Source organism: Eubalaena glacialis, chromosome 7 (assembly GCF_028564815.1).
Source record: "Eubalaena glacialis isolate mEubGla1 chromosome 7, mEubGla1.1.hap2.+ XY, whole genome shotgun sequence".
Taxonomy (NCBI): Eukaryota; Metazoa; Chordata; class Mammalia; order Artiodactyla; family Balaenidae; genus Eubalaena; species Eubalaena glacialis.
In genome coordinates this window covers 60,791,948-60,816,025 of record NC_083722.1, presented here as the reverse complement: position 1 = coordinate 60,816,025, position 24,078 = coordinate 60,791,948, and the positions used below count along the sequence as shown (strand labels likewise).

Below are 24,078 nucleotides of genomic sequence, written 5' to 3'. Positions count from 1 at the left end.
TTTATTGAAAACAATACATTCTTTTTTTAAAAATATATATTTATTTATTTATTTATTTTTGGCTGCATTGGGTCTTCGTTGTTGGGTCTTAGTTGCTGCACGCGGGCTTTCCCCAGTTGCGGCGAGCGGGGGCTACTCTTCGTTGCGGTGCACGGGCTTCTCATTGCGGTGGTCTCTCCCGCTGCAGAGCTTGGGCTCTAGGCGCGTGGGCTTCAGTAGTTGTGGCACGCGGGCTCAGTAGTTGTGGCTCGCGGGCTGTAGGGCGCAGGCCCAGTAGTTGTGGCACACTAGCTTAGCTGCTCCACGGCATGTGGGATCTTCCCAGACCAGGGCTCAAACCCGTGTCCCCTGCATTGGCAGGCAGATTCTCAACCACTGCGCCACCAGGGAAGTCCCAATACATTCTTTTTTAAAATTTACGTATAATAACTGATTCACTTTGCTGTACACCTGAAACTAATACAACATTGTAAATCAACTATACTCCAATAAAAATTTTAAAAATAAATAAATAAAATTTACATGTATAAAACTACCACTCAGAAGTTGTCCTTAATCCTGTCCCTTGCCCCGACCCTGCCATAAACAATACAAGGCTCTTTTCTGCCTCTGTTTTCCCATTTAGTCCTCATAGCAGTCTCATCTGGGCTGGGGATTATGGACCCACTTTACAGATAAGAAAAGCAGGGTACCAAAAAAGTCCATAAGATTCCCATTCAGTTGGCAGAGAGTGGAGCCTGGGCTCAAACTCAGGCCTTGGAAAGCTGGTCACCGCTCTTTGGATAACTCCTTGCAGCCTGAAGCCTGCGTTTCCAACCCCCAAACCAGCCCCTCTGTGTTTGCGGGCCTCTCTCTCCTGCCCTGTTGCCCGGTCTCTTTGCGGGTGTTGGGCGGGGGGGGTGGGCAGTCTGTGCTCTTGGCTGCTATTCTTCTGGCCAGCTTCCCAGAGGAGAGCATGGGAGAAAACCTCTGGCTCAGGTGCTCACTGCGTTCCTGCCCACAATAGCTGCCCATGCTGTGCAGATAGGTGCCCACTCTGTGCTCATGTATCCCCACGGGAACCAGGCTGTCCTCTCCTCCTCACACACCCTGCAAAGCTGAGGAGCGGTACATCCTGCCATTTCTCTTGCCTTCCTACCTCACACTCCCCAGCATGGCCAGAGGAGGCTGAAGTCAGCACTGTTTCCCTAGGACACTGCCCTGTGGGGATCTGAAACATCCAGAGGAAGATTCTGCTGGTAGAACTGCACAGACTTAGTTTTCCAGTCTGTCCTGTAACCCATTGGCCAACTTCCCAGCCTGGGTTCCCTTGGCCCGTAAAGTATGTTTCTGGGTGTTCACACTTGTTGACACTCCTTCACAGAGCTCCTTCTCATGCATGGCTCTGCAGGGGCCTCGGGTAAACGAGGCCATGCCTACCACTAGGATGCCCTTGGTCTAGTGGAGCAAGGTCACTGCCACACTGAGCGAGAGGAGGGACCACAAAGGAGAAGGTGAGCTCCTTGCAGCAAGGGATGTGGTTTTTCTTTTCTTTGCATCTCACAGCAAAGGATGTGTTTTAACATAGGTGTTGCCAGAGGCAGGAGAGTAAAAGTAATATGACTGGATCAATTCAATTGGTTGAGTGGTCCAGGTCTTTCAAAATGTAGATTCTGTGCATAGAACAGATGAGACAGTCTTTGGGGGATGACCTGATCTTCGGCCTCCCTCATCTGTCAACCCCGCCACCAGTAGGATCACCCAGGGCGGCTCCATCATTCGTGAGCTGTGGGATCGCTCCAAGGAATTTGTTACTAAATCATAGTGAACTGTCAGATTTTGTGCCTCATTTACTTAAAAATTAGATTGGATATAAGATTATCCTAAAATATCTTTATTCTTTTCACACACTTGCATTGCAAAATGCTCTCTGGAGTAGAAGAGAAAGGGGTGGCATGGAGCCTTGCTGGTCTGCAAAAGGCAGCGTCAGTGTCACCTGGGAGGCTTACTTAGAAATGCAGAATCTCAGGTCTGACCCCAGCCCTGCTGAATCAGAATCCCAGGTTGGGCTAAGGAGTGTGTTTTAATGAGCTCTCCACGTGACTCTCAGGCCGGGGCAAGTTGTACTGACGCAGGGTCACTGCCCAAATTTGCAGAGTCTCCTATCTGTGAATATCACCTGTGACAAGGCTGGGGCCCGCTGGTCTAGACTGTGCCCCTTGGACAATAATTGCAACGCTGTTTGCTTTTTGCATCCACAGTATTGGCATTATTTATTAGTCTCTGTGGCGGGTCACGTTCCCTGGGAAACGGACTCTGAGATTGCCTGGCACAAGTTTATTGGGGTGTGCTCCCAGCGGCAACACCAGTGAGAGTCAGGATTGGGCAGAAGGAGAAGCTGGGCAGTGATGCAGTCTCAAAAGTGGCTCAGCTGATTCTAGAGGGAGCTCTGGAGCTGGGATGGCCCTTTGAGGCAAGGGGACTGGGTTTTTATATCCCTGCACTGGTCAATCTTTGGATGTGGGCGATCCCAGGAGGGGTGTAATCTTGGGCAAGGCGGCCCAGCAGAGGTCAAGGACCAGAGAGGGGCACATCTGAGAGCCGTCCTCAGCAAGCACTCCCAGTAACTGGGGGAATGAGTGAGTGCCTGGGCCCTGAAGGTCAATGTGAGAGGCACACCACAGCACCCCCTAACTCTTTGCAGACTTTACAAACGCCCAAGGTTACACTTGACTTTCAGTGGGCTGATGTGTGTCTGCAGTCATCTCCCAGTTTGTTTGGTCTGATAGCCCCTTAGTTGTTTGCTGCTGACCCTGGGCCCAGAAAACTGTGTGTCCACCATGGACCTTTTCTCAGCCACACATGAGGTCATGAACAAGATCACGGCTGCAGGGTTAACGGTCAGACGTAGGGGTCATGCCATAAGCCTTGCTGTTGCTGGTTGTGAGATGTCCAGGGGGTTTTGTGGGGAGCGTCAGAGGCCCTGCTTGTCCAGTGACAGGGCTGTCTGCTGGGGTCGCTGAGAGAGTGGATGGGGAAAGTGCTCTGTAGACTCTAAGGAGCGTGGCGAGGGCCACCTGCAGGAAGAAACTCGTTTCTCTAAACCTTGCCTCCTGAGGGCCACCTCTGTGTCACTTAACAATTGGCTCTAATGTGTTCCTTATTTTCTCCTTCCACAATGCCGAGCCATGAATCCCAAAGAACTTGTCCCAGGGGAAGGCCTTCCGTAGTAGCTAGTGGCACGGTTTTGTCTTCCAGGGGCCAACACGCCCTACCAAGCACAGCCCACCAGCTACGACTATGATGCCCCCCTGAGCGAGGCCGGGGACCTCAGTGAGAAGTATTTTGCTGTGCGGGATGTTATTCAGCAGGTGAGTGCTTTGTACGGGCTGCAGGGGCTGCTCTGGGCCAGAGCCTGCCCGGGACTCACAATACTCTGTAGACAACTTCCTGGAGCCTTTGTGTTTAAAAGGACGGATGAAGGGAAGCATGAGCAAGACTTGGCCTTGAGTCTTGGTCCCACCCGAATAAGAGTGAGCCTGTCAGCATGGTACTCCACAGTACGTTGTAAGGATTAAAAAGAACACAGGTAAGGCCTCCGGTACAGCCCTGACACATCTGTTGTCCAGTAAGTGGTGGCCATTTATGCTATTATTCATACTAAACAGAAGAAAATGTGTGTCCACATAAGTAACTGAAGTATGCAGGAAAGAAAATCCGTGGGCTTTCTGAACACGGTACAAATGTGAGCTGTCAGCAATGCTTCATTTTTCTATTTGGGGCAAGTGATTGCTGTTTCCTCCTGGCCTGACACCTGAATGCTTAGTCCTGCTAACGTTGTGACCTTTGAGGCATCTAACGCACCCAGGTGGGGTTTCCTGTCTCTGTGTGGCTTTAAAAAAAAACCCACAGTTTTTCTGCTCAGTCACCTGAGTTTTGAAGTTAAAAAACAAAGATTTTCTGCCTATAAATGGTATGGACTTTTTTTTCTGTTAGTTTTAAGTATGCTGTAGTCTCAATCTAAGCCTAAGTGTTATTTATATTATGAAAAATTTTAAACATATTGAAAAATATGATCTATACTTAACTACTCTTAGAGTTTGTCCATTTGATCTAAGTTTTCAGATGTGTGGTTAAAATGTTGCTCGTGTGATTTTTACTGTGGGTTTAATCTCTGTAGAATTTAGAGTGATGACTCCTAAGTTTTGTCTTGTACGTTTGTTCTCTGTTTCAAAGCTCTCTATTCCTATCTTTATTATTTCCTTCCTTTATTTGAAGCTTAGCTTTATATTTATTCATTTATTTTTAAATTTTTTATTTTTTTAAATCTTGCTCTTTTACATACTGTTTTTCTTATGTTTTGGTTATGTGTTTTTTATTCGCAAAGAGATCTAATTTTTTTTTTTAATTTTATTTATTTATTTATTTATTTATCTATGGCTGTGTTGGGTCTTCGTTTCTGTGCGAGGGCTTTCTCCAGTTGCGGCAAGCGGGGGCCACTCTTCATCGCGGTGCGCGGGCCTTTCACTATCGCGGCCTCTCTTGTTGCGGAGCGCAGGCTCAGTAGTTGTGGCTCACGGGCCTAGTTGCTCCGCGGCATGTGGGGTCTTCCCAGACCAGGGCTTGAACCCGTGTCCCCTGCATTGGCAGGCAGATTCTCAACCACTGCGCCACCAAGGAAGCCCTAGCTTTTTAAACTGGGCTTTCTTCTTTTCTTTTCTAATATAAATACTCAAGTCTATACATTTCCTTCAAGTACTGCTATGGTGCCATCTCATAAGTTTTTATATGTAATATATTTATTATTGTTTGCTTTTAAACATGCCTATTTTGATTTCTCTTTGACCCTTCAAACGTTCAGAAGTGAGTTTTTAAATTATTAAACATAAGTATTTTTCTAGTCTGTTGGTTTCTCACATATTTGCATTGTGGTTGGAGAATGTAGTGTGTATGATACCAATCCCTTGAAGTTTGTTGAACCTCTCGGTAGAGCCTGGCCTATACCAATATGAACAAATATTCTGTGTATTCTCGAAAAGACTTCGTGTTTTATAATTGTTGGCTATAATCTGTATACGTGTTCACTAGATTAAGCTTATTAATGATGCTGCTGATATCTTTGATATGTTCCTAAATTTTTTGGTCAGTTTATTCTATTAGTTATTGAGAGAGTTGTGTTTATGTATTTCTTCTTGTAGTTCTGTCAGTTTTTGAGGCCATGTTATTAGTATGTATATTGAGAATTAAATCTTTTAGTATCATTATATGGAAGTCGTCTATCTCTGATAATGCTTTTTGCCTTAAAGTCTGTTTTGTCTGATACTAATACTACCTGCATTCTTTTGGTTAGTATTTATCTGGTATATCTTTCACAATGCTTTAATTTCAACCTTTTTATATCCTTTTTAAAAAAACACGTGTCCCGAAACAGAAGCAGACTCAACGGACGTAGAGAACAGACTTATGGTTGCCAAGGGGGAGGGAGGGATAGATTGGGAGTTTGAGATTAGCAGATGCAAACTATTATATACAGAATGGGTAAACAACAAGGTCCTGCTGTATAGCACGGGGAACTATATTCAATATCCTGTGATAATCCATAATGGAAATGAATATAAAAAAGAATGTATATGTATAACTGAATCACTTTGCTGTACAGCAGAACTTAACACAACATTGTAAATCAACGTTACTTCAATTAAAAAAAATAAAAATAAAAACGTGTCCCTTGTAAACAGGATATAGCTGGATTTTTTAAAAATCTAGTTGGAACATTTTTGTCTTTTAACTGGTGCACTTGTTCATTGTCATTCATTATAATTCTTGATACACATCAATTCATTTCAACCACCTTATAATAATCTATTTGTCCAGCTTTTCTGTTTTGTCTTCCCTTATTACTTTCTTTTGAACTGTTTACTTTTGTTTCCTTATTTCATCTCCCTCCCACCCTAGTTTGGGTGTTATTCACTATATTTTTATTCTTTTAGTGGTTACCTATTGAAGTGTGAAATATGTACCCCCCCCAAAAAATACAACTCAGTAAAGAACAACGTGAACCCCTGGAACCAACACACAGCCCCCCAGAAGCTCCCCTCATGCTCCTTCTGGTCATTGACCTCCCACTGACCTCTCTCACCATAGGTTAGCTGTGCTTGTTTTTGACTTTATATAGATGGGTTCATACAGTATGCACTCCTTTATGTCTGGCTTTCAAAAACCTTTAACATTCAGTTTTTACTTATAATAATTTAAAATTAATCCATATCTTTACTTCCTTCCTACAACCAGAACTTTATCTCACATTAACTCCAGTTACATCCTTCCTGACTTCTATGCTCTGAATGTCGTGTATTTTAGTTGTGGGCTAGTTGTGGATGTGAATCTTCAAGGGAGATTTGTTTTCTCCCCTATTTATTGCTGTGCGACAAATTACCTACAAACTCAGTAGCTTAAAACAACAAATGTGGGACTTCCCTGGTGGCGCAGCAGTTAAGAATCCGCCTGCCAGTGTAGGGGACACGGGTTTGAGCCCTGGTCTGGGAAGATCCCACATGCCGTGGAGCAACTAAGACCGTGCGCCACAACTACTGAGCCTGTGCTCTAGAGCCCGCGAGCCACAACTACTGAGCCCATGTGCCACAACTACTGAAGCCCGTGCGCCTAGAGCCCGTGTTCCACAGCAAGAGAAGCCACCGCAATGAGAAGCCTGCGCACTGCAACAAAGAGTAGTCCCCGCTCACCGCAACTAGAGAAAGCCCGCGGCAGCAACGAAGACCCAACGCAGCCAAAAATAAAAATTAAATGAACAAATAAATTTAAAAAAACAAAAACAAATGTTATGACCTCACACAGCTTCTGAGGGTAAAGAATCTAGGGGTGGCTTAGCTGGATGTTGTAGCTCGTGAATTCTCCTGAGGTTGCACTGAAAGCTGTTGGCGAAGCAGCAGACTCTGAAGACTTACGTGGGGCTGAAGGGTTCATTTCTTTCTTTCTTTCTTTCTTTTTAAATATTTATTTATTTATTTGGTTGCACCGGGTCTTAGTTGCAGCTGGTGGACTCCTTATTTGCGGCTCCCTGGCTCCTTAGTTGCAGCACGTGGGCTCCTTAGTTGCAGCAGGTGGGCTCCCTAGTTGTGGCATGCATGTGGGATCTAGTTCCCTGACCAGGCCCCCTGGATTGGGAGCATGGAGTCTTACCCACTGTGCCACCAGGGAAGTCCCTGAAGGGTCCATTTCTTTCTTTACTTTCCTCTTTTTTTTTTAATTGAAGTATAGTTGATTTATAATGTTGTATTAGTTTCTGCTGTACAGCAAAGTGATTCAGTTATACATGTATATATATATTCTTTTCCATTATGCTTTATAACAAGATACTGAATATAGTTCCCTGTGCTATACAGTAGGATCTTGTTGTTTATCTTTTTTTTTTTTTTTAAATACATTTATTTTATTTATTTATTTTTGGCTGCATTGGGTCTTCATTGCTGCACGTGGTCTTTCTCTAGTTGCGGCGAGCAGGGGCTACTCTTCGCTGCAGTGCACGGGCTTCTCATTGCGGTAGCTTCAACTTCAACTATGACTACTAGGCACGCGGGCTTCAGTAGTTGTGGCACGCGGGCTCAGTTGCTCCACGGCATGTGGGATCTTCCTGGACCAGGCCTCGAACCCATGTCCCCTGCATTGGCAGGCAGATTCTTAACCACTGCGCCACCAGGGAAGCCCTATCTATTTTTTATATAGTAGTTTGTATCTGCTAAATTATCCTTCCCCACCCCTTTCCCCTTTGGTAAACTTAAGTTTGTTTTCTATGTCTGTGAGTCTGTTTCTGTTTCATAAATAAGTTCATTTGTGTCATATTTTAGATTCCACATATAAATGATATCATATGGTATTTGTCTTTGTCTGACTTACTTCACTTAGTATGATCATCTCTAGGTCCATCCATGTTGCTGCCAATAGCATAACTTCTTTTTTTATGGCTGAGTAATATTCCATTGTATATACATACCACATCTTCTTTACCCATTCATCTGTCGATGGACATTTTGGTTGCTTCCATGTCTTGGCTATTGTGAATAGTGTTGCTATGAACATAGGGGTGCAGTATCTTTTTGAATTATGGTTTTCTCTGGATATATGCCCAGGAGTGGGATTGCAGGATCATATGGCAACTCTATTTTCAGTTTTTTGAGGAACCTCCTTATTCTTCTCTATAGTGGCTGCAACAACCTACATTCCCACCAACAGTGTAGTAGGGTTCCCCTTTGAAGGGTCCATCTCACATGGCTGTGTGCAGGTCACTAAAGTTCTTTGCCACGTGGGACTCTCCATGAGGCTGCCCACGATGTGGCTTCCCCCACAGTGAATGATCTGTGAGAGAGTGGGCACCTCCAGATGAAAGCTGCAGTCTTTTTATTACCCAAACACAGAATGACATCCCATCCCTTTTTCCATATTCTTTCCACTAGAAGCCAGTTACTAAGTCCGGGCCATATTCAGGGGAATTAAGTTCCACTTATTGAGGGGAAGAGTATCAGAGAATTTGTGGGCATGTCATTAAAACCGCCACATCCCCCTATGCTCAGGGCTTTATTCATGACGGGCAATGTTCATTGTAATCACAGGTAGCCTTTGGTTATGCCACTAATCAAATGAACAGGTTCATTTATTTCCTTTACTGGTTTTTTATTTTTAGAGGTTGCTTTTTTTCCTTTCTGACCTAATTTTGTTTAATTATATAAAATTACAAGGTATCAGTATTTTTAGATGTTTCCTCTATGGCTAAGATTTCCAAGAAAGATGTCTTCGAATGTCCTGCCTGGAGTAAGGGGCTGGTTGCCAGCATTCTGCGCCCTGGGGCAGGGTTGGGGGTGGGGGGTGGGGTGGGGGGATAGTTACTTTTTACTACGTGCATGATCACATTCTCCCCTTTTAAAATGTCCTCGATGCTGCAGGTTAACCATGAAAACAAAGACCATGTTTTCCCCTCTCCGGAGAATAAATCTCTAGTCGCAGGTGGGAGGGAGCATTGCATAGAGCAGTGTTTCTCAAATACCAGAGCATCAGAACCACCTAAGTACTTGATGGAAATGCAAATTCTACTGAATCAGAAACTCTGTGGATAGGGTCAGCAATCCAAGATTTTACAGACCCCTGGGTGATTCTGACGTTCGCTAGAGTTTGAGAACCTTTGGCTTGGAGAAGGGAAAGAAATCTGAGGATCATGCTGCTTTACAAATAGCTTTCACCCAATCCTCCTTATTTTAGCACCTGTACCTCCCAGTTCCAGAAGGATCTGGTGCTTCCAATTTTGAGCCTTTTGGTAATTTTGCAGTCAGATTGAATTGGTTCTTAGTTTTCTCCCATTCTGGATTAGGATTTGGCTTTCTTACTACTGATTTGCCATTCATTTGTCCATTTTCCAGCTTCCAGAATTTTGTTGCTGTTGTTTCCTCTTCTGTTCTTCAGTTCTGTGTATTTATGTCTTAAACAAAAATCTGTTTACTGAGATGTTTACTGGCATTCTTTTGGGAAAGAATGAAATTAGATGTTATGTTTAGTGTGCCATCTTAACCTAAATGATCTCATTCTCTGTAATGGCTACATGCTATTGTGCTATTTAGATTTACTGCCATTTACGTAATCCATTTCTAATTGATGGGCATTTAGATTATTTTCAACTTTTTTTTTTTTAAACTCTTTTTTTTTTTTAATTAATTAATTTATTTATTTATTTTTGGCTGTGTTGGGTCTTCGTTTCTGTGCGAGGGCTTTCTCCAGTTGCGGCGAGCGGGGGCCACTCTTCATCGCGGTGCGCGGGCCTCTCACTGTCGCGGCTTCTCCCATTGCGGAGCACAGGCTCCAGACACGCAGGCTCAGTAGTTGTGGCTCACGGGCTTAGTTGCTCCGCGGCATGTGGGATCTTCCCAGACCAGGGCTCGAACCCGTGTCCCCTGCATTGGCAGGCAGATTCTTAACCACTGCGCCACCAGGGAAGCCCTCAACTTTTAAATGACATCTCATGTACAGTTCAAGGAGAGCAACAGGAAATTTTCTTTTTTCCTTTTCTTTTTTTTTTTTTTAATATTTATTTATTTATTTGGCTGTGCCAGGTCTTAGTTGCAGCATGTGGGATTTTTAGTTGCAGCATGCGGGATCTAGTTCCCTGACCAGGGATGGAACCTGGGCCCCCTGCATTGGGAGCGTGGAGACTTAGCCACTGGACCACCAGGGAAGTCCCCGAAATTCTCTTGAAATATATTACAAATGGCCCTTCAATGAAATTGTATCAGTTGAGTCTTATTTCCCCACACTTTTACCAATACTATGAATTATCAGACTTTTTGACCTTGCCATTTGATATGTAAACGGATAGTTTTAAAAGTAAGCACTACATTTCTTTAGTAATGAGTACTTAGAGTTGTACACCCTTTCATGTATAAATTGTCCATTTATGTTACTTTGTCTATGAACTATTTGTTCAGGTTTTTTCATAGTTTTTATGTTGGGCTATTTGTTCTTTTTATAATTTGCAAGAGTTTTGTTATTGTGGCATTTTTCATTTTTCACAGTTTGGGGAGGGTTCTTTTTTTTCCTGTAAAAAATAATCCTGCATTTTTATGTAGTCAAATATGTTACTTCCCTCATTTATGGCTGCTTCCCCACTGTAGTAGTATAAATAAATTCTCTTAGTGTGTTTAAAATTGTTATGATTTCATATTTTACATTTAAGTGCTGATGTGCATGGAATTTTTGTTGTTTTTGCTGTTATTAGGAGTGAGGTAGAGACTTAGCTTTATTCATCTCTTAAATGACTAGACAGTTATCCCAGCCCTTTTTATTGACTTATCCATTATTTTGCCACTGGTTTGATGTGCCCATTTTTTCACCTACTTAATTTCCATAAGTATTTGGGTCTATTTTTGAACAGTTTCTTTTATGTTATTGATTTTTTTTTTCTCTTTTACCAATACCAAACTGTTTTAATTGTTACCTTTACAATGTTTTATTATCTGGTAGGACTAGTCTTCCACCTTTAGTCTTTCAGTATTTCCCTGGCTATTCCTGCAAGTTTACTTTTCTATGTAAACTTTCGTATTATTCTATCAACTTCAAAACAAAACAAAAACTCGAGATACCTGTTGATGTTTTAAGTTTATACATCAAATTAGGGGTGATATTTACAATATTGAGTCTTAGCTAAGAAAATGCCCTTCTACCTGTTCAAGTCTTCTCTGATGTGCTTCTTGTTTTAAAGTTTTCTTAAAATAGTCCCTGTCCATTTCTTAATATGTTTATTCCCAAATATTCTATGTTTCTAATACTAATATCATTATCAAAGGAGTCTTTTATTTCTTTATGAGAAATATTATGATATATATTTGTCTTTAAAATATAACCTACTTAAAAAATGTTAAATATATAAAATAATGTCACACACATCCATGTACCTGGTACCTAGATTTAACACAGGTTATTATGAAATCTTTGCTTCTGATTTTTTAAGAAAATAATACATCACAGATAAAGCTGGGTTTATTTCCTATTTCTTCTCCTCCCTCCTCAGAGGGAGGAGGAGGAATAGTATTTATCCTTCACACACATTTTTGTGATTTTTTTACCACAAATGCATGCATCCACATACACTATATTTAATTTTTTGGTCTCTTTAAATTGTACATGAATATTCCATTGTACTTCCCTTTTTAAATTACTGATTTCCTTGATTTTATTGTAGTGCCTGTGGACTTATTTCTTTTACAGTCTGTTGCCTCATCTCACAAACCACTTCAGGTTTGTTTATTTTTAAACAGATTTATTTAGATATAAGTCACATACCATAGACTTCATCCATTTAAAGTACACAATTCAGTGGGTTTTGTATGTTAATTTTTTTTAATTGTGATAAAATATATATAACATAAAATTTGCCATTTTAACCATTTTTAAGTGTACAATTCAGTGGCATTAATTACATTCATAATGTTGTGTAACCATCACCATTATCTATTTACAAAATCTTTTCATCCACCCAGACAGAAACACTATTATGCAATAACTCCCCATTTCCCCTTCCTTTCAGCCACCGGTAAGCGCTAGTCTACTTTCTGCCTCTGTGAATTTGCATATTGTAGATGTTTCACAAAAGTGGAACCATACAATATTTTCCTTTTGTGTCTGACTTATTTCACTTAGCATAATGTTTTCAAGGTTCATGTTATAGCATGTATCAGAAGTTCATTTCTTTTCATGGGTGAATAATACTTAATTGTATATTTATGCAGCCCTCCATATCTGTGGGTCCCACATCTGCAGACTCAACCAACTACAGATTGAAAATATTAAAAAAAAAAAAAAATTACAGAAAGTTCCAAAAAAGCAAAACTTGAGTCTGTTGCATGCAGGCAGTTTTTTACATAACATTTACATTGTATTTACAACTATTTACATAGCATTTACACTGTATTAGGTATTATAAGTAATGTAGGGCTGATGTGAAATATATGAGAGAATGTACATGGAACATATGCAGATGTACTCAAGTCCCTTGAGCATCCTGGAATGTTGGTATCTGTGGGGGTCCTGAAATCAATAGTCTGCAGATACAGAGGGACGACTTGTATACCACAGTTTGTTTATCTATTCACCTCATTCATCTCTTGATGGACACTTGGGTTGTTTCCATCTTTTGGCTATTTTGAATGATACTGCATTGAACATTGGGGCACAAGTATATGTTCAAGTCCCTGCTTTCGATTCCTTTGGGTATATACCTCTCAGTGGTGTTGCTGGCAGGTTTATTTTTAGAATCATTTTCTTTGTGAAATAATGAGCTTTTCTATGCTTAACATAGAAGAAAAATCCAAGTCAAATTTAAAAGCAGATATTTACATGTGCTTTTCTTGCACAAAACATCATCTAATCTTTGGCCTCATCATAACCTCACGTTTTTATTCTCCCATATATTTAGCTACTTCTTTCTGCCCCCTGCCCCACTCCTGTAACCCCTCACATTTTCTTGACCTTCCCTGGCTCTTAGGATTGATGGCTGTTAGAGTCTTTCATCATCACCCTCCGTAGCCCTCTCTGCTGCTGTTCAGGGGCCCCTGCTCCACAATCCACCGGCCTGGACCATTCTGCTGTCACACTCTGGCCCTGAAACCAGGCAGGAGGACTGTGAACTTCAGTGTGCACTGGCTGGAACAGGGATTTGTACTTCCAACCTCAACTGGACCTTTAATTATCTGCACTTCTCTATTTACACCCTGGTCTCTTCTCCCCATCTAGTGGGAACCAACACTGCCATGCTTTCTCCTTAAGGTACAGGTGATGCTATCTCCTCCTTCACCAAGAACATTAATGCTGCTGAACACACCATGTGACATAGTCAGATAGGCATTTCAGAAAGGGTACTGAGTGAGGCACCAAAAGCGAATGTATATTTAAATGAGTAAAAAAAAAAAATCATTACCAACTTACCGTTACCAGGGGATAAGTGGGGGGAGGGATAAATTGGGAGATTGGGATTGACATATACCCACTACTGTATATAAAATAGATAACTAATAAGAACCTGCTGTATGGCACAGGGAACTCTACTTAATACTCCGTAATGGCCTATATGGGAAAAGAATCTAAAAAGAAAAAAGAGTGGATATATGTATATGTATAACTGATTCACTTTTCTGTACACCTGAAATTAACACAATATTAATCAACTATACCCCAATAAAAATTGTTTAAAAATCATTACAAATTTTAAAATTTTTAAATTAAAATAATTGCAAACATCACAAAACTTAAAAACATATTTTGGCTTTATTAACTGAAACACCTCTGCCATCCTTCTTTCCTTATATTCTTTTGTCTGCATGCTGTTTTATTGTCTCTTCGGATGACAACAATGTTTGTAATCTTCTTCTCTAGAGAGACTGGCAATCTTTCTCAAGTGTGACTGATTGAAATTTGTTTTTTAGTATTGATAGTTTAGAAAAACAGGAAAGCGTCACATTTTGTTGCTGATAGCGTTATATGAATATTTAGGATTGTTATCTAAACTGGGGAAATCTCTCTCAAATTCTTTCATGCATGAGCTGTAATATTTGGAAGAAATTTCTGTAGACAGGTCCTGGCCCCATAACATTTTTTTTTTTAACATCTTCATTGGAGTATAACTGCTTTACAATGGTGTGTTAGTTTCTGCTTTATAACAAAGTGAATCAGTTATACATATACATATATCCCCATATCTCTTCCCTCTTGCGTCTCCCTCCCTCCCACCCTCCCTATCCCATCCCTCTAGGTGGTCACAAAGCACGGAGCTGATCTCCCTGTGCTATGCGGCTGCTTCCCACTAGCTATCTATTTTACATTTGGTAGTGTATATATGTCCATGCCACTCTCTCACTTTGTCCCAGCTCACCCTTCCCCCTCCCCGTATCCTCAAGTCCATTCTCTAGTAGGTCTGCGTCTTTATTCCCGTCTTGCCCCTAGGTTCTTCATGACCATTTTTGTTTGTTTGTTTTTTAGATTCCATATAAATGTGTTAGCATACGGTATTTGTTTTTCTCTTTCTGACTTACTTCACTCTGTATGACAGACTCTAGGTCCATCCACCTCACTACAAATAACTCAACTTCGTTTCTTTTTATGGCTGAGTAATATTCCATTGTATATATGTGCCACATCTTCTTTATCCATTCATCTGTTGATGGACACTTAGGTTGCTTCCATGTCCTGGCTATTGTAAATAGAGCTGTAGTGAACATTGTGGTACATGACTCTTTTTGAATTATGGTTTTCTCAGGGTATATGCCCAGTAGTTGGATTGCTAGGTCGTATGGTAGTTCTATTTTTAGTTTTTTAAGGAACCTCCATACTGTTCTCCATAGTGGCTGTATCAATTTACATTCCCACCAACAGTGCAAGAGGGTTCCCTTTTCTCCACACTCTTTCCAGCATTTATTGTTTGTAGATTTTTTGATGATCTGGCCCCATAACATTTTAAACCCTGTTTCCCCTCCACAACCCACATATTTCTGGAGCTGGATGCCTTAGAGCACAATCATATTGCGAGTCAGCATAATCTGTTAGCAGTAATTTACCTACTCATAGGAGTGACAGTGAACCTTGTAAATATATTCTACACCCAAATTAAATAAATCCCCACCTCAACTCTCCTTTGGTTGAATCTCAAAGATGCCTGTAGCCACTCTAAAGCCTCCTGACCCAAGAGGATGTTTAACACAGGAAAGCTGGAGCAGAAAGAGGCGAGGGTCTTAGCCTTTTGTGGTTAAATTGCATTACTTCTGCAAATTTTACAAAAACCTATGACCATGAGAACGCACTGCTAGGACCCTCCCTTGGGGCACTTCTGGCTGCAGAAGATGAGTTCAGCAGCTGCTGCAGTAACCTAGGAATTAGATGATGGCAGGGCCAACGGGGAGTGGAGAGGAAGCAGTTGATTTGAAAAATATTCAGGAGGTAAAACTGGTGGAATTTGGCAACTGGCTGAATGCCGGTGTGAGGAAGAATGAGGAGTCATTGATTTGTCCGGGTTACAACCTTGGTTGGATAACTAGGTGGGTATTGGGGTCAGCAACTAACATAGAGGGTTGCAGAGAAGACACAGGTGGGAAGGGGGAGGGAGAAGCAAGTTGAGCTCAGGATGCCTCTGAGGATATCCAGGTGGAGGTGTCTGTCTGGCAAGCGTCTCACTTAAGAGTGAGAAGCTCCAGGAAGAATCCGTTAGGCACGGATTCTGCAGTCATTGTGGAGGTGGAGGCTGAAGTCCAGGAGAGGTTGAGATTGCACGCAGAAGCTGAGTGAGAAGGGCAGTGGGCCAAGCAAAAGACAAACCCAGAGGATCCCAAGCATTTAACCAGTGGCCACAGTAAAATGAACCCATGAAGGAGACAGAGTCTTCAGAAATTAATGTAATTCAGTAGCTTATGAGAGATTGCAGCTTAACATGTGGTCATCTTTCCCCACTTCTCTTTTTTGATATTTCAGGTTTGGAAGAGAGAAGTGAACAACTTTAAAAGTGAGCTCTTTCTTATGAGCCTTTGTAGATGTTCACTTCAATGGTTTGTTAGATGGTATTCAAAGTATTTGTCTGCATCGAGGAAAAGAAATGGGATCATAAATACCCCCATATATAGCTCTTCCTGCCTCTCTCCTTCACCAAAGACTTAAAAAGTCGAATGGCTCTCTTCTTTAGTTCATCTCAAGAGTAAGCTGGGTGGAGATGGACAGTCTCTTTCAATTACATGGACTCCCAGAGATGGGAATTTCCCAGCAGGCTGCACAAGCTTGTGCTCAGCGGTGAAGACTCCAGGCAGCCCTTTGCACAGGACTCTTCAAGGCGCGACAAAACTCGTGACATTTGCATTTTTAAATGTATTCTCTTTGGTGTGGGTAAAACTCAACCAGACGTGGTTAACACCTTGACCTAGAGGATGAAGCGTAATACTATAGGGTAGCGCCCTCCTCCTTGGTAGCAATTCCTGAGAGGGGCAGTGGTGAGTTTATTTTTGTATGCTTTTGAATGAATTTCAGACCGATTTTTTAAAGAGTTGTGTTCCAGTTCTTCATAGGGATTCCATCAAAGATGAGTCCAGCTGACTTTCTGAAGATGGGTCATTCTGCAGAAATTAAGTTGTAGTTGAGGACCTTGATGAGTGGAGGGGATCTCGGAATTCCATGAGGGTGGTAGTGAGGCTGGGCGGGGACTGGACGTGAGAGGATGGCCATCGTGATTTTCAGTACTTCAGAAGCTTAATGAAGTTTGAAACTTGACCCAGGACCAGTCTACACTGGCTGATTGATTGTCCATCTTGGTTTATGGCTGGAATGACATTAGCTCAGTGGGTAGACACAGCTGTCTCTTGATGATCCATGTTGCTGGTAGACACAGTGTTTATGTCTGATTATAAGGATTTCGATGTGAATATTACTTAATGAATGTTAGTCTTTTTAAAAAAAATTTATTGAAGTATAGTTGATTTACAATGTTGTGTTAATTTCTGCTACAGCAGAAGTGACTCAGTTATATGTATATATATATATATATATATATTCTTTTTCATATTCTTTTCCATTATGGTTTATCACAAGATATTGAATATAGTTTCCTGTGCTATACAGTAGGACCTTGTTGTTTATCCATCCTATATATAATAGTTTGCATCTGCTAATCCAAATAGATAGTCTTTTAAAGCGTCACCTGGACTCTTGTGGCATTAGTCTATTCATTTCCTACAGACCTGGCTTTTCTAGTCTGTCTTCCAGAGTGGTTTCTCTGAAATGCTGATCTGGTCAGGATGCCTTCCATGACTCTGCCCCTGTTTTCATCAAGCCTCATCTTTCAATTCTCCCCCTTTTTTTGTACCACTTTAAAAATATTGAAGTGTGGTTAATTTACAATGTTGTGTCAGGTTTGGGGTGTACAGCAAAGTGATTCAGTACTTTTTCATTCTATTTCAGATTCTTTTCCATTATAGGTTATTACAAGATATTGAATATAGTTCCCTGTGCTATTCAATTCTCACTTTCTTGTATGTGAGTCTCTAGCCTTAAAATGAAGGTACATAAAATTCTAGAATTTTACAGGAAGTGCAGTTTACAGCTCCTGACCTCTGCACAAACTGGTCCCTCTGCCCTTATCCATCTGGAAAATGAGGACACATCTCATTACCTTCTCTGGGGTTTGTCTTTGATTTGTCTCTCTGAAGATTTAGTCACACTTTGTTTTCTGTCACCACATTATACTGTGGAAATCTTGAAGACACAACTTCTCCTAGTTTGCTAATATAACTTGTTTATACATTCTCACTCTGGACTAGGGGCTGTTATTATCCTTAGTACCAAGCATAAGACCTGACACAAAGTACTTTCCTTTTTTTTGCCGCGGCTTGTGGGATCTTAGTTCCCCGACCAGGGACTGAACCCGGGCCCTGGCAGTAAAAGCGTGGAGTCCTAAACTCTGGCCAGGGAATTCCCCAAAGTACTTTCTAAGAGCTTGTTAGATAAATGAATGAAAACATTAGAGATTTGGGGAAAAGAAAAGTTGGTCACCATTGAATCTATTGGATTACACTGGGAAAAGAGCAGCTTCCCATGTTGAATTTGTCCATCTAAACAGGTAGGATAAGAAGCAGTATTTATGACTGCTCTGAAAACTATGATTAAAGTACAAATTACTATGGAGAAATAAAGGTTCAGAAGTATAATATTTTGGCATATTTGTCTACTTCTTTTCTGACATTAATTAGTTGGACAGAAGATTAGAATTTTGCTGTATGATAATCAATGAAAACTTAATATAAACTGATAATATAAACTCCCTCCCTTCAGAGTCTGTTTTACCATGTACCTTTTTCCTTTTCTCCTCCACTTCAGTCTTCTGTTGTCACCTTCATTCTCTCTACTTGTTTTTGCTTTCGGTTTGAAGTCTTTTGTTCTATAATTATTTGAATGATTCCTGGAGCTTAAAGAACAGACATACAAAGATATACACTTAGATTCTGTTTTGGGGAGAGTTTTTGGTTCCTTTGCCTTTCCAAAAATCACTGGCACTGTTGTTTGACTCTTTGACCCTCCTTTTGAAACATGAATTGTATAGATACGTTTCTGAGAGTTTAACGGCTGTTTTTCCTTTCCGTCTTTTTCCACTATGGTTTATAGTTTGAAAAAGTACCGGAAGGCCCTATCCCTCCATCCACACCGAAGTTTGCATATGGAAAAGTTGGTCTGAAAAAGGTAAGGAAAAAAAAATGACAGAAACATTGAGAGTGAGGAAGTGGAGTTCAGCAGTCGTGAGTGAAAGTGTTATGCTGGGGAATCGGTTCGTTATTTTTCTGTGAACTTGTTTTCTGTGAGACTGATGGGGTGGATGATGTGTCTGGGAAAACGGGGACACGGAAGGTGAGAGACTCTGTGTGCGTGTTGACAGGGTGAGCACATGGGGCACGAGCGGGCATTCTTACATCATTTTGGTTCCATTATCCACGTCAAAAGCAACACTAGGAGCCCTTGAGGGAATAACGTGCAGCCTTATTGTTATGGCTGGTGATGTTCTTTTCTATAATTCACCTTTCTCACAGGGGGTTCTCAAAAGCCACAGGCATTAACCCTCAATTATACACTCCTCTCCATCTCAAAATTATGTCCTTGTGGCTTGTGGCTTATATGGTAATTGGGACATCAGGGGGGAAAGCTAGAAATGAATCATAAATATGAGTGAAGACCATTTTATTCTAGGGAAAGAGACAAAGAAGCGAGGTTTCATTTGATAGGAGTGACGTAAGCCCAAATCAATTTGTTTTAACCATCTGTGTCTTCAGGTTTTCCCCTCTAATAATCCCTAACTCCTACATGGGTTAACTCACAAGGAAAAAAAAGTTACATATTTCTTAAGAATCTTGATAATTCTAAAATAGCATCATAAGTTTTTATCTTTAAGCAAAATACCAAACATGATTGTATAATTTTTCCATTCATGAAGCCCTTTGATATATTATTGGTTGGTTGAGCTCTTGTAACATTTTCCACCTAGTGTCGGATACGTGTGTTATGATCTACAAAGAATGTGGTCTCTCTGCCTGATAGGAATCTTGCTTTAGATTAACCAAACTTTAATCACACTTGTAAAGGGAGTACCTTCTACTTGTTCATTGCTACTGCTACTTAAGGAAAGGGTTGGTTTGTGTCTTTTTAAAAAATTTTTTTATTTTTAGTTGTGTTGGGTCTTCATTGATGTGCGTGAGCTTTCTCTAGTTGTGGCGAGCAGGGGCTACTCTTCGTGGTGGAGCATGGCCTCCTCATTGCGGTGGCTTCTCTTGTTGTGGAGCACGGGCTCTAGGGTGCATGGGCTTCAGTAGTTGTGGCGCACGGGCTTAGTTGCTCCGCGGCATGTGGGATCTTCCCGGACCAGGGATCAAACCTGTGTCCCCTGCATTGGCAGGCAGATTCTTAACCACTGTGCCACCAGGGAAGTCCCGGTTTATGTCTTTATAGAGCTGTGAAAATTTTATTTTTATGCAACAGAAAATAACTGCAAATGTTTCAAACAACAACATTGCTAAAACATAGCTACCTTAGTACCAGAGCACATTTTGTTTACCAGGAAGGAAAATTGTGAGACCAGAAACTAAATATATACAATTGAAGATAGCAAATCAGCATATAACTAAATGAAGTTTAAGTAGAACATAGTTATATAGGATAAAAGCTTTCACCATGAGTTGAGTTCCTTTAGTTGTCCAAGTGGGAAAGCACCCACTCAGCTGAATTGATGGATTGTACTTAAGACTGTTTTCTTCCATGCTGCCTACTGGCGAGGTAACCATGAAAAGTGTTTATAAAATTCCTGACCAGTATCGTATTAGGGAAAGCCCTGGGTTTGGAGCCAAACCTAACTGCAAATCCTGTCTGCGCCTTGATTCAAGTGAGCTGCTCTGAGCCCCGTTTCTTCTTTCCTGAAAAGGGACAGTAATGCCTGCCTTTCCCAGTGTTGTGAGGATTCAGTGAGGTATGCGGGTAAAGTAATGTCTCCCCTGGAGTTTGGTGAGGCACTTATAGCCATTATCATGGTTGTTATTGCATCAGAATAAACACCGTGAGCTGCAAGAATACACAATCATAAGTATTAATTGAGTGTCTACCTTGTGCTGGCATTGGAGGTAAGCACAGTACAGACCCTGCCCTTAAGGAGCTGACGGTCAGCAAGGACAGCAGTGGTATAAACAACTGGAAAGTGATACAGGCGTGGGAAATATGCTGCAGACAAATTCAGAGGGGGGCACAGTCGGAGCTACTTCATTGGGAGTGGTGGGAAGGCTTTACGGAGCTTTGGTTTTCATGCATTTTAAGGGCCTTTCATATACAGGAGGTTGGGTTTGCAAATAGGTATGTTGAAACCATTTTTAAGTTTATCATCTGTTAATTTTCATCCAGAGTTAAGGAATAGATGGAATTGATTGAAGGTGACTGGGGGACAGCACTAAGTAGAATTTGAACCATTTCAATTTATTTAGGGGTTTGGTCAATGACGTTATTCTCTACTGTGATTACCAGGGAGGGGTGACAGTGAGTGAATGCTGCTTTTGTTTCTTTTCAGTTAAAGACAGTGGAGGAAGCTCTCAACATTCTGTGTCCCTCTGGACCCGTAAAAAGCGTTTATCCCTTGACATTTATCCAGGTGAAACAGGTAGGCCTTCAAAGGTAATGCTTCACCTTTTTTCTACTTGCAAAAATGTGCTTTCTGCACTGCCTGTTCTGAACACAGAGACCAAAACGGTAAGTAGATAAATCAGACCCCGCATAAATTAACCATGGATCTCCACGCTCTCTTTAGTTCTAAGTACTACATGGTGAGCTGGTCTTTCCTGTGTTTTCCCCCCATTTCTTATTATCAGATAGGTAGTAGCTCAACCTGCTTCAGCATAATTCTGTACAAGCTATAAATTGAGTATATTTAGGACATAATTAATCTTTCTTATAAGTTATCAGAGGAAAACCACTACTTTATTACTCAAAAAAGACAATTATTTGTCCTTAGCTCAAAGGTATAAGGACTGTGTTCTTAATAGATTAGGTTATTAGAGATTCTTTTTCCTGCTTTTGAAGAGAACAAGAACAGAGTACATCGTGTGTGTGTGTGTGTGTGTGTGTGTTTAATCTCCAGGCCACAACCCCATCTTTATTGTAAAAGTTTTCCCCAACTTTTTATTTTGGAAAACTTGCCAGAATAGTACAACAAACACCCGTAAAGCTTTCACCTAGATTCACCAAGTGTTAACAGTTACTTCACTTGCTTTGTCTTTCTCTGTGTGTGTCAACTGCTTTTTTTTCCAGCCGTTTGAGGTAGTTGTCAACATCATGACACTTCACCTTTAAATATTACAGCATATATTTTTAAGAAGGACATTATCCTACACGACCATAAATAATGATCACCCTTAAGAAATTTAGCATTGGGACTTCCCTGATGGCACAGTGGTTAAGAATCCGCCTGCCAATGCAGGGGACACGGGTTCGAGCCCTGGTCCGGGAAGATCCCACATGCCGCGGAGCAACTAAGCCCGCGAGCCACAGCTACTGAGCCCGCGTGCCTAGAGCCTGTGCTCCGCAACGAGAAGCCACCGCAACAAGTCCGCGCACTGCAACAGAGAGTAGCCCCAGCTCACCACGACTAGAGAAAGCCCACGCAGCAACGAAGACCTAACGCAGCCAAAATTTAAAATATAAATAAATAAATAAATTTATTTTTTAAAAAAGAAAGAAATTTAGCATTGATACAATCCTATTATCTAATGCACATTCCACAGTCAGGTATCCCTGGTCATTCCAACAGTGTCCTTTATAGCTTAACTTTTTTCAGTCCAGTTTCCAGTTCATGATCACACATTGTCTTCTTTCATCTGAAACAGTTCCTGAGTCTTTTTCTCTCGCTCTCTCATGACATGGACATGTCTGAAGAGTTCAGCCCAGTTTTGTATACGGCCCCTCACTGGTTAGATTCAGTGAAACATTTTTGGCACAAACATGACAGTGGTGATGTGTTCTTCTCGGGGCACCATTTCAGGATGCCCATGAGGTCACTTTTTGCCTTAGGTTCAATGTTCAGTTTGATTACTTAGGATCTCAGCCCCGTTTTTTGAAATGGAAAGTTATCTCGGCCCTCCTTTCTGACTTTCCGGGGAGATCACCTTCTAGAGGGAATAATAGCACATCCGATCTCACTTTAACGTATTTTGCCTCCAGTTACTATTGTTATACTTGTGATTTCACTCCAACAGCACTGCTTTGTGATAAATAAAAATGAATAATTAAGCTCCCCACCCCACACTTTTTTATTAACGTTGGGTAGGTTCTTTCTCTGGTTCTAACACACACTGACTGTACGTCCACGTCTTCATCTACCTGTCTTCTCCACCTAGTAGGGTCTGAGCACATCAGACAAGACACGACACAGAGCAGTAGGAACCTGGGAAGTGAATCCCGGGTTCATGTGTAGACACCGGCAGCCCTTGTTCTTCCTCAGACCCCTTCTGCTGTCTCCTCTTTGGCCACGGCAGTGCTCTCGGATCGGGTGGGGCTCCTGGGCCCCGGCTGTTTCAGATCTGGGACAAGCTCATAGAAGATTTATTTCCAGCAAACCCCTTGGTGGGCACAGCTGCAGGGAGTGGGGTGCAGCCCTGGTACCCCTGCAGCTACCCCCCACCCCATCCCCAGAGGCCTCAGCTTTGCCTCTGCAGGGAGCATCTCAGCTTCTGCTCCCCTCCTGGAAACCCCTGGCTAAGTTTTCCTCGGCCTCTGAACTAGGATACACCACTTTGGTACTTTCAAAAGATAAAAACAAGAGAGAGATGGAGATTTGGGGTCTGGGAGGGAGGCATCCTTGCACTTGAAGATTTGGCTGGCGACAGCAATAACATTTCTTGAGTTCAGCACTTTCCTGCAACACAGGAACGTGTGTTAGCGTTTTCCTTCCACTCCTGCAAGTCACCTCTCCACTTGCCTGGGGTGCACTTTCTTGCTTTTGGGGCCCGAGGAGTAGGGAACTTTGTCTCTGTTCCCTGCTGGATTTCCATGTGGACTCTCTTGTATGACTCAGGATTTATCCACCTCCACCAGCTAATGGCCACAGCAGGAAGCCACGAACCGAGGCTGATGGTTGGGGCCTTCCTTTGGGACCAGGGATCCCAGCTCTCAAAGTACTTTCTGACTTAGCGACAGGTTACACCCCCATCTCTGTCGGTTTCCCTCATGCCTCCACTTTAAACCGTTTCTGATTGACTCTTGTTTTGTATGTTAGAGCAGATTTAGCCCAAGAATCTGGAGAATGTTTTACCGAGCGTTTTGTTGCCATTTGCCTTTTGTTGTTGTTGTCTTTGGTTCTGGTTTTTGAGGTAACAGAAATAACTTTGGGATATATATGATGTGATCCCCCTGAGTGATTCTGGGCAAATCACTTAACGCATTCCAGGGTCCAGTTCCCTCTTGTGGGAGGGGAGGTGACGTTTGACAAAACACTCTTCAGGCTTCCTTGCAGTTTGCTGCTGTGATAGTTTTATTCTATGACCCGAAGATTGA

General features: G+C 41.7%; 1 protein-coding gene across 4 annotated transcripts in view; it reads left to right on the top strand.

Annotated features, from left to right (window-relative positions):
• The window catches only part of GLB1 (galactosidase beta 1), a 90,998-nt gene that overhangs the window by 39,380 nt on the left and 27,540 nt on the right, over nt 1-24,078 (top strand). For all 4 annotated transcript variants that reach the window (XM_061196465.1, XM_061196464.1, XM_061196466.1 and 1 more), the window contains exons 10-12: nt 3,238-3,350; nt 18,667-18,741; nt 21,101-21,190. In XM_061196465.1, the coding sequence (XP_061052448.1) occupies nt 3,238-3,350; nt 18,667-18,741; nt 21,101-21,190 (278 nt within the window). The remainder of the gene's footprint in view (nt 1-3,237; nt 3,351-18,666; nt 18,742-21,100; nt 21,191-24,078) is intronic.